The sequence below is a fragment of the Carassius auratus genome, chromosome 24 (genome assembly GCF_003368295.1).
Source record: "Carassius auratus strain Wakin chromosome 24, ASM336829v1, whole genome shotgun sequence".
NCBI classification, from domain to species: domain Eukaryota; kingdom Metazoa; phylum Chordata; class Actinopteri; order Cypriniformes; family Cyprinidae; genus Carassius; species Carassius auratus.
This window is the reverse complement of record NC_039266.1, coordinates 22119565-22131691: the sequence shown is the minus strand read 5'-3', so window position 1 is coordinate 22131691 and position 12127 is coordinate 22119565. Positions and strand designations below refer to the sequence as shown.

General features: G+C 33.1%; 1 protein-coding gene across 8 annotated transcripts in view; it reads right to left on the bottom strand.

Moving 5' to 3' along the window:
* The window catches only part of LOC113042654 (microtubule-associated protein 4), a 56137-nt gene that overhangs the window by 43023 nt on the left and 987 nt on the right, over positions 1 to 12127 (bottom strand). For 7 of the 8 annotated variants that reach the window (XM_026201638.1, XM_026201639.1, XM_026201642.1 and 4 more), the window contains exons 2-3: positions 3544 to 3728; positions 2696 to 2740 (exon numbers count right to left, since the gene is read on the bottom strand). In XM_026201638.1, coding sequence (XP_026057423.1) covers positions 2696 to 2740; positions 3544 to 3718 — 220 coding nt within the window. In that variant the 5' untranslated portion in view covers positions 3719 to 3728. The remainder of the gene's footprint in view (positions 1 to 2695; positions 2741 to 3543; positions 3729 to 12127) is intronic. The other variant, XM_026201640.1, reaches the window with a different exon arrangement.

Below are 12127 nucleotides of genomic sequence, written 5' to 3'. Positions count from 1 at the left end.
TTGCAATAAAATAGCAGGTGCATGCAAAATACGAATTAAAAATATTTTAAAAAATTTATCAGTCCCATTTGTTTGTCTTCTGGATGTCATATTAAACACATGTTTTATGCATATAAAAATTTATATTTAACAATATTTTAAACAATGTTTATGCCCCGTGTGCTGCTTATATTATTCGAAGAAATTCCTATTTTACATAGTATTTTTAATACAGTTTTTGAAAGCCATGTTTTGTATTACTTTGTTAATATAATGCATATTTTATCCAATATTTGATTTAATTTTTGTGTTAAAACTAGCCAGAGATGTATGGTTAGGTATAAAGTTCCTATTGTACCTTTAATAAGAATTATTGAGTGCTTCTAGAATGTTAAATCAATGTTATTTAGTTGGCAGTAGTGAATATAACCTAAATGTGTCAGGAATTAAAGGCAGGGTAACTGTGGTGAATATTTCAATCTGAACCCAGATTTGATCAAAAAACCTGACCCTGTCCCGTGTGAGCGGCCCCTTAAAAGGCAGCTGCCTACGTAGACGGCAGCTCACTAGGGTTTGGAATCAGGGTTTTCTCCCTCCGTCTCCAAACACATCCATGTCCTTAAGCAGGTGGTGTCAGGAACAGGTTTTCCAGAAGCTTCAGCGACGAGAGCGAGAGCAGAAGAAGAGGCAGAAGATCTAGTCGTCTGAAGCGACACACAGACACGACGCAGGGCAGAAACACACAGCAGACGGGAAGAGAACAACACACACACTGGTTAGTACTTCACACCTGTCAATCAATCAGTCTGTCGCATGCAGCATGCACGGCCCCGCCCACAAATACACAAATAAATGAAGGCATGCTTAAAAACGGCTCTATTCCCTGGACATCTGCGTCGGCTGCAGCTCACACATCTATATTCTCTGCCCTACTTACTTCCTGCAAGAACAGCAAAGAGAAACTTTCCATAATCATGACTGGTGGAGACGCAGAGCTCATGCAGCACAACAGCGCCATCTGAAGGACGCTCATCAAAACACATCACGCTTTAAATGAGGGTTGCCTTCAAGATCATTACTGGACTTCTTATTTTCATCTTGCATTAAATGCTTTATAAAATCAATCATGCACTTTTGTCTTCTTGCATCATAAAGCAGAAGAGTGAAATCCCAGATTAGATGGTCACTTTGTGAGCTGCAGTGACGAAGCATTTTTGTGCAGCAGCATGCGATGCCCGTCAGACTCGCCCCGTCTGAAGCATTTCACTCTTGTGTGCTGAGAGCGGAGCGTGAATTATTACGGTCATATGAGTGTGTGAGAAGAGACAAACACTGAACCCACAAGAGCAGAAAACACTGATGCTTTGGGCTGAAATCACGACACAGGACTCGGGAGACGACATGCACGGTCATGACAGAAATATGAAGTGATGGATAATAATATGACATGGGTTAATGGAGAAAAAAAAACAAAAAACAATTACTAGGAATTTATTACTAATCAAGACCTCATTCAAAAGGGGGTGGGGAAGCCCTTAAAGATGGATTTTAATTAATATAATTAATGGAAACTAAGACTAAAACTAAAGCCATTGCTTTAAATAAAAATAAAAATAAATATAAACAACTCATTTTAATTCAGATTAATTTGATGCACTGAAATATTCAAAATAAAAAAGGTATAAATAATAATAAAGAAAAAATTTTTAAAAAAAAATTAAAAATAAATATATATATATATATATATATATATATATATATATATATATATATATATATATATATATATATATATATATATATATATATATATATATATATATTAAAAAATTACAGAAAAACCAAACAAAATTACTAAACCTTAAAAATAAAAAAAAGGAAAATGTATAGTAAAATTAATTAAAAAAAACTATGATAGTATCACAATTACACTAAATTAACACTGCCTTACAAATCCATTAAAAAGGAAAATATCAACCATTTAAATCTTAAAATATAATAAAAAAACAATTTGAATGCCATGTGGGTTTTTGTGCGTTTTCAATATAATGTTATAAAAAAAAAAATACATATTTTCCCAAACTTTTGTGTTAAAAACAATCAGGGTTATGTATTTAGAACCAGTTCTGATTTTACTTAAAATATTAACAGAAACTATAAAAGTATCTCACTTATATTAAAGGTAAAAACTACAGCTGGATTCCTATGGACTGAACAAAATCAGTGTCTGTAAACGAGAGCAACAGATTTCTAGGTATATGGGTACATTGATGTATTTGACGTGCATTAATGAACATATTTGACAACATCAACTCTATTTGAGTGACCGTGCACCCTCACAATCTTAACTCGTAAGCATCAACAAACAGGAAACACAAATAATCCTAAAGAGTCTGGCCAAGTCAAATCCCACAGACAGACATCACGTGACGGAGGATGACAGATATCAAGATTGAGGAGAACTGTAAGAGGGTGCTATTTAATGCACTGCTAACGGGATAAACATGCAATTACAAAGTCAACTAAAAGCTTGCTAAATGAAGGTTTAAGTCTCCTAAACGCCCACTGAGACGAGTGGCTTCCCGTCCAACAGAAACAAATGATCCCAACTGAAAATAAGCATGAGAGAAAACATGCAAACCAAGGTATGACTCAAATAATGGAGCGACACCCGAAACCAAACTGGGGCGACGGGAAAATCTAAAGCGTCTCTTACCAGGGTTTTGAGCCCCTTGGACTTCCTGCTGTACTGTACTCGGATCTACACACACACACACACACACTCCACAATTAGAGGCGTTTGAATAAGAAATCCTCAAAAGCCAAAGGGAGATTCCTGACAAACACACAGTTTGCTCAATGCAAACAAACTCTTGGAAATCAACCAGACAGACGCCCACAAAGATTCACACGGGCCAATATAAACCAGAAGAAGTTTAGCAACATTCAGTGAACATCACCAGTGACTGAAACAGGGGAGATCAGTTTGCAACTTAATAATAATAAAACTGTAAAAAGAGATGCTGTACAACTGCTATTATAAAAAAGGTCATGCATTAGAATCAAAATATATGATGCAATGCAACAATTTAAAATTAAATGCAAAAAAATGCAATGCAATAAACATATAATGAAAAATGCAATGCAATAAACGTATAATGAAAAATGCAATGCAATAAGCATATAATTAAAAATGCAATGCAATAAACATATAATGAAAAATGCAATGCAATAAGCATATAATTAAAAATGCAATGCAATAAACATATAATGAAAAATGCAATGCAATAAACGTATAATGAAAAATGCAATGCAATAAACGTATAATTAAAAATGCAATGCAATGCAATAAAATAAAATAATAATAAAAAGGAAACCTACAAGAATCAGAACATGCAAAAGGTAGTCAAAATAAAAAATGCATGGCAATAAAATGCAATGCAATAAAATAAAATGCATTGCAATGAAGAAAAATGCAATGCAAGAAAATAAAGCATGTTAGTAATAGATTAGCATTATGCATTACACGCCTGGTGTTTTCGTGGGTAACCTGAGCAGACTCACCCTTCCCGTCATTGTCCAGCAGTGGGACGAAGTTGGTCTTGTCAACCGTCTCTCCGACCTGATCGTCGAAGGTCTCGGCCTCCAGCGTGGCCATAAAATCCCTCTCCACCATCTTCTCCAGGTCAGGCTGAGGAACGCTGTCGGTCAGAGCGTCGGTCAAGCTTAGATCCGCCATGACTCTTACTCTAACAACGAGAAGAAAACATGCAGATTTGATCATCACAATCATCACTACATCTGCTCATTAATATTCTGTCATTTATGCACCACAGCAAAAACACTTTCTATGATGATGATGTCATACATTATGATGCAATCTCTTGACATGGACAGAGAGATGTTGAATTATGTCGTCAGAAAGGTCTACTGGTTTGATCATGTAACAAGCTCATTATCAGAAGCAATCAAAGCAGCAGATCAAAACTAAATCATCTTGAGGGTCAAACCAGCCCAAAAGAACTAATTTCCTTCTTTAACTTTTTTTTTTAAAGCCTGTGATCCATTCGCTGCGTCTCTCTGCTGATAATCATAATTTGTGTCTTCCTGTGTTGTGTAATCTCAAGACTTTGTAACTGTGTTTTACTAAATCACAGAGATTAAAGATGTGGCAGCGGTGTAACGCAGAAGGATTACAGCTGTGACACACACACACACACACACACACACACACACACACAGATTAAAAGAGCTATCCTGAAGCATCAGTTCAACAGGCTTAGCTTCTCTCTTTAAAATTTAAAATACACTCAGTTCTTAACAAATAAATAAATAGTAAAATAAAATTATAATAATATTTATTTTAATTATATATTAAAAGTAACAATAATAGTACAAAAAATAGAAAATTCTAATTTAATACAATTTTAAATATATTTTTTAAATGTTTTAAAATAATAATAAAATAAATACAATTAAATGCACTGCTAAATAATAATAATAATAATAATAATAAAATAAAAATCGGAATACAATTTTTTTATATACAAATAAACTACTACTAAAAAAAATATTAATAATAATAAAAATAATAAATAAAAATTATAAAATAATAAAATAATAAAAATAATAATAATAATAATAATAATAATAATAATAATAATAATAATAATAATAATAATAATAATAATAATAATAATAATAAAATGAAAACAAATAACAAAATATTTAATAAAATTAAATGAAAAAAAAGAAGAAAAAACAATTGGTCCTTAATCTTGAGCTGAGTCACATGTAGCTGTTAAATCCTGTGTGGCGTCCTCTGTTGGTGAGGAGGACAGGACGTTCCAGAGGAAGAGAAGGGCTTTCAGACAGGAAGTGGGTGTGAATATTAGCTGTACAACAGCAGCGGCAGCTACTTCAAATGAGCTGAACTTCCTGTCTGCACTAAGCATGCAACTCGATTTAAGGCTTTCATGAGATCATTACATCGTCTGTGGTGAGGTGACATCATACATTATTTTTAATAAAATAAAAATACATGGGAAAAAAGTAAACCAACAAATTAAACAAAAATAAAAAGAATTACACGAAAAAAAGTACAAATGAATTAAAATAAACTAATAAACTCCATTGATTAAAAAATGCAATTAATGACCAATGTATTCATATTACTGTTGCTTTATGCTTTAAAAAGTCATGCATTATGCTGACCACAACTAATGGGTGTTTTTAGCTAGGACACAAATGTATTTCACGGCTTTTTGCTTCAGTTGCATACGAGCTGGATTCTACAGGATCTGAGCTAACATATTAATAATTCATATACAACATCAGTTCACTGCTGTAGTTATGACATCAGTTCAGGAAAGACTGGACCACTTTCACCAGGTGACTGGGACTGAGTGTTGGTTTCAGGTCAGTCTGCAGTCATTATTAGCTTTATATTGTCTATTATATGTCCTGATTTATTTAGTGAAGTAGATGTGTTTGTTCTCAGGTCGTGTGAGGCCTTTGACACAGTTAAGCCTGTGTAATCTACTGCTCTACACACACACACACACACACAGGTATGCTGCTCACACACACGCCATAATCTTCTGCACACATGAGTTGAGATTGAATCGAGGGTGTGTCAGGAATCCAAACAAATATTATCTGATCGTATTACACACACACACACACACACACACACACACACACACACACGAATCAAGAACTAGAGATTCATAAAACAAATCTCACCACACAGAGAAATATGATTCAACGTCTCCATAATTATTTGATTTCCATTAATGCTATGAATTTACAGAACATTTCTTTTTTTGGTAGTTTTACTTGAAGATTTGAAAGAAAATAATATTAAAACAAATAAATAAAAGAACAATAATAAAAAATATAAACAACACATCAAAATTATGAGAACTATGAAAAGAAGTAAAACTAAAATCAACTTAAAAAATCATTGACAAACAGCAAAAAATAAATAAAAAGTTCAATTAAAATAAAAGTCGGTCAGTTTCTCTCAGTATTTTTGGGACACCGTCAGACCGTGCACAAATGATCGATAACTCAAACACAACCATCATCTCTAACTTCTATTCCTCTCAGTCTGGTTGAGTTTCCTTCAATAACTTCTGCTTTTTTTCTGCTGATGCTTCCATGCTGACAGCATGATGGAAACATGTGCTACGGTCATGTTCAGAGAGAATCCTGCTGAGTTAGTTACACCCTCAACGTCTTCATGGGTCACATACGAGACACTGTGTGAACCAGTGTTTTTATGACTGCAGACCTCATGTGTCTGGCTGAATAACAACATGCAGAACATGCATATGCAATGAGAGAGAGAGAGAGAGAGAGAGAGTGTGTGTGTGTGTGTGTGTGTGTGAGAGATCCTCCCAACATTCCACAGATGCCTGGAATTCTCTGGTGTAACACTGCAGCAGATTTAGAGAAGGACTGGACTGTGACTCACACACACACACACACACACTCGGTCTCTGTGCATTCACCTTGCTCTGGGTCATCTCCTGACCTTTGACCAGCTTCAGTCAATGATCAACACACATGAACTGCTCTAGTGACTGTGGCTCACTTCACACAGCGGTGAGAAAATCAGACAATAACTCACTCGAGCCAGGAGTGAGTTAAAAAAACAAACAAAAATAAAATCTTATATAAAAAACCACATTTAAAATTAAAAATAATAAAAAAGCAATAATATTCATCAAAATGATTGGCCAAATATTTCACAATAATTTATAATATTAAAGTAAAATATGAAACAATTATTATATATTAATAATAAAATAATAAATAGTATTACTAATAACAATTTGCGTCACCGTAATTAAAACAACAGCAATAAAATATATATATATATATATATATATATATATATATATATATATATATATATATATATATATAAACAATTAATGGTATTATTATGCATAAAATAATATGCATAATAAATAGTAATATTAATAGCAACAATTTGCATTACCACTGGACAACAAAAACAACAATACATTTTTTATGATTATTATTATTATTATTATTAACACATTATGGTTTATTTTATTAAAGATTTTTCATTTTTATTAGTAGCAGCAGTGCATTTTTTCATATAATTTAGCATTATTATTATACCAACTATCCAGTGTTAATACCAATAATTTGATTCAAAGCTAAAAAACTTAAAACTATTACCATTATTTAAACACAAATTCATTCTCCATGAACAAGTCTTTCTGCTTGTTAATCAGCTAAATGTGAACGGTTGTTGTCAAATGCAGATAAAGCTCTTAATAAAGAATGCTAATGTCTTGTGAACACAGGTTTGCACATGTAAGATATTTCACAATGGCTCATCAAACCCAATTCATTTCTATCACATAAACTGCAGACTTCCCCTTTAACGATGTTAGACACAAATGTTTCATGAAAACACACGGCCAGGCCCTGAAACACAGAGTCAGGTGTAAAAATGAAACCAGTTCTCCCTCTCGACCTCACGTTTCTCATCTACACACGTGTGTGTGTGTGTGTGTCCACAGATCTGTTCAGCAGATTCAACAGCTCATCAAATCATCATCTAAAGAAATATAATACACAGAAGAACGGAGAGGGTTGAGTCGAGGTGTGTCTCCTCCGCAGACGCAGCTGATGAGATACAACGAGGAACAAATTAGAGAGCGCTAATTCAATAACAGTCATTCTGTCATGCGCTTCAGTCTCAGGTGAACATTAGCATGAACTGCAACAGCTATTAGCATAATCATGCATTTCGTTTCTGACCAGATGTGCACACATGCATGCGCTCTCCTTCATACGGCCTGAGAAACAAGCAATTCACAAGCCATTTACAATTCACACATTTCCACAACACGCACTTTCAGTCTTGCATAAAGTATAATTCAATGCGTTGATATTTCTTTGCAATCATTTGTGAAATCGACCAGAAGTTTCTGAACGAAAACTGATTTAATACCATTTAGCTGAATTATTCTTCAGTTGTAAACAAAGATTATCAAACCAAGTTTTACAATAATAATATCACCTTTCTTGTAAAAATAAAGTTTTGCAAATAACTGCATGCTTTATGTAATGCTACTCTGCACTTGTTTCTAATTATGTGTGAATTTTACTACTAAATGATTTTTTGAAGTTGTAAATATAACAGTATTAATATTATTATAGTAGGTTTTAAAAGGAAACACCTATTTATTAATTTATTATTGTTTATTTTAGAAGTTGTAAATATTTCAAGAACATTGCAATAAGTTTTACAAGAAAATACTATTTCTGTCTTTCTACTTAATTCGATATTACGCTGCATTTCTTTGTAATTATTTGTAAAATTTGCAAAAAACATTATTATTATTATTTTTTAATTTGTAAATATAACAGATTATCAGAGGATGTTTACAAGACAAACACTATTTCATTAATGCATGCACTTACACACACTTTCTTTCAGTGTACCCACAATCCCTTGCATTTAAACATTCACATCATGCTGTTATTTGATGCTATTACTTGTTATTTTGGACGTGCTTCACGACTGGTTTTATCTTTGCCGTGGTCGGACAGGTTCGTCTGGTGGGAAGGTGAAAGTAAAGCAGAGATCAGGGAGTTTTGATGTAATGATAAACACACAGTTCACTTTCCATGGAATATGAATAAGCTCATGATCTCTGAAAGATCTGTTTGAGACACTAAGTAGCAGATGTACACAAACTGCTAATTTTACACAAGACGTTTCTGTCGAAACGGTTGGAATAAACAGCAGCAAATGACCAGGGTCTATTCACAACAAACACTTAGAGTTAAGACAACCTCGAGTTATAAACATAAGACTATTATCACTAAGGTTTTTCTGAAATTAAGGGGTTTGTTGCAGACTTTGTGGTGACAGACCAAGTAAAAAAAAGTTAGCATTAAATGACTGTTGCATTGAACGGTTCTCATTAACTTCAGTCTGAAAGCTGAATTAAATCCTCATTTCTCTGCCCTCAGTCGTGTTTTCTGTTCATTACGTCGGTCTCAAATCTCTCTGCTGATAATGGTGATTTTGGAGATTTCCCAGCGGATGATTGTGTGTAAAGCTCTGAGATCGTCAGAGATTACAGATCACCAGGGTCTTCATGTGCACTAATCTATCACATCGATTGAAACACAATCCAGAACATTCAGCTGATTAACTCCACAGAAATGTGCACAAAAAAGCATGCACTTGCACAATTATTAGATTCATCCACAGAACGAGAATAAGGATGCATCCACAAAAAAAAAAAAAAAGATTTGTTTTATGTCCAAATGTGCTCATATAATTAATAAAATTGTGAATAAATACAGTACAACCTTACTGTTTTTGAGAAAAAAATCCAAACTAATATTATTTATCATAAAAATTGTAAATGTAGAACACAAAGTTCTAGTTAATACTTATAAAATATACAAAGAAAAGCATAAAGAAATAATAAAAATAAAGCCTGCTATTATGTGGTTTGAATATTTAGGAGGACAAAAAAAATAAACAAACAATATTTGTTGAAGCTTAAATGGTCACAAAGACAAAAAGAAAATAAATTGACATGGAAGCATACACTAAAAAGTAAATAAACAACTAAAAGAACTACTAATTAAACAAAATACGCAAAAAAATAATAATAATAACAAAATAAAATAATAAATAAATAATAATAATTAAAAAATAATAATAAAATAATAAATGAATAAATAAATAAAATACATAAATAAATAATTTAAAAAAATAAAAAAATAAAAAAATAAATAAAAAATAAATAAACACACACAATTTTATATTAAATTCAGAAAATGCTAGTGAATTTCACAATTACAAAGAAAAAGCAAGTAACATTAATTTAACATGATATTTTCACGTGAATTTTTTTAAAACCTACTCCAATGCATACTCCAAAATAAACACATTTTGTATTACTTTATTTTATTTGTACGGAGTTAAGGAAAACTAAAAGGACTAACCAGTGTTCCAACATTCAGACAAAAATATAATATAATAACCACCAGTTTCGATCATTTGAAACGCTGGATAACGCTGGTGAAGTGAGCCGTGTGTTTCTGGGCTGTCAGAAAAACACTTCACTAATACATTATTCATGAGACACTCCTTAGCTCCTCCCATAATGCCATGGAAACAAAGAACCACACCAACAGCTGAAGATGAAGCTATATAAAACCACACACAAATGTGAGCCAAATGAGTATCTATTAGGACACTTACATCATCTGCTCACCAACACTGCATTATTTGATCATAATATCACTAAAAACGGTAATAATCTAAAAATAAATTATACTTTAAAAGAACCATTTGTTATTTGAATATATTTAAATCTGGAATTGATTCCAAAGCTGAATTTTCATCGGTGTCACATGACTGGTCAGAAATCATTTTAATGTGTTTTTCTCATATATAAACATTAGCGAGACACACACAGTTTACATAATGACATGCTGGCGGATCAATCTCTCCAATTACATCCACGCCAACACCCATTGACTCGGCTTCTCTCTCTAAATCCATCAGGAGGAGTGGGGGTGGTTTTATGACTCAGCGATCCTCACACACACACACACACACACACACACACACACACACACACACACACACACATGTCCTCAGGCTGTTTTATTTACACCTTCACAGGAGCAGAAGTCTCTCAGAAGACTATCAAATCACTGAATGACGATCTCTTCCTTGTAAACAATCTGACACACACACACACACACACACACACACACAAAACAAGCTCCAACAACTGTATCTCATATCAAAAAAATCCTCCTCCTTTCACTTCCTCTTGTAGGTTACGAGTATGACAGTTTATGAGCTATATCAGTGCTTAGATGATAAAAGCTAATGTTGAACTGCACATGAATCACGCAGAGAAGCGTTAAGTTCAATGAGTCCAGTTGGCTGACCTAAAAACTGACCAGACGGCATGGAATTAAAGCGAAAACATTCAAGTCATTCATTCATAAAGCTCACCTGTGAAGGGTAACTCAATGTTCACTTAAATGACAAACGGCCTGCGCTCTGTTACATGAAAACATTACTATGAGGTCGCATTAGTTAATGCATTGACTAAGATTAAGAAATAATAAGCAATAAGTTTGTTGCAGCATGCATTAATCATTGTTAGCCAAATTAAAAATACAACTGCTACATTAAGAGGTACATGGGACATTAAGAAAATTAAAAAAACTCACTGAAAATGAGCTCAACCTCAGGCCATGCAAGATTTTTAACAATGGATGCTCTGCAGTGAATGGGTGCCGTCAGAATGAGAGTCCAAACAGCTGATTAAAACATCACAATAATCCAAACCAACTCTTTTCTGACGGCACCCATTCATTGCAAGAGGATGCAAGTGATGTGATGCTTCTTTTCTCCAAATCTGATGAAGAAATAAACTCATCTACATCTAAAAAAATACTAATAAGATGCCTGAGAAACATCTGTATGTCTAAAGCCTTCAGCGTGTTTTATTTAAGGCACAACTTAAAACATGATGAGCAAAAAGAAAGTTTAGTAAGTCACGGGTCACAGGTCTGTTCTGGTTGGGCTGCAGAAGGGGAAATCAATGCTAAATTAAGACAATCAATTGTCAATTACTTCCTTGAAATTGTAACTGTGATTATTAATAACGATAATCAGAATTTACACTCGATGTTTATGCCATTGTTTGATGCAACTGGATCAAAAATCCATATTTTTAGATGAAAATACACCAGCTGAAAAGACTCTAACTGGCAAACAATTAATACTTTTCTATTGTATTTAGCCTCAAATGTCAACTATTAATACATCGGATTGGTTTCTTCTTTAAATTATACAAAAGTAAAAATATGAATGGTATTAAATAATGTTAATAAAACAATGTAAAAACCCGTAAGATAACATGTCGAAGGAAAAAACACATCTTATGCAAGCAGAATAACATTAGTGGACTTTGAACGAATAGTTGCCGCTTTGTACTATAACGTAATTGTGATTGCGATTAATTGATGGTTCAGATTTAGTTTTTTTTTTTTTCAATAATAAGTCCTTAACATCTTTCTACTCTAAATATTATGACAAAGAACAAAAAAAACT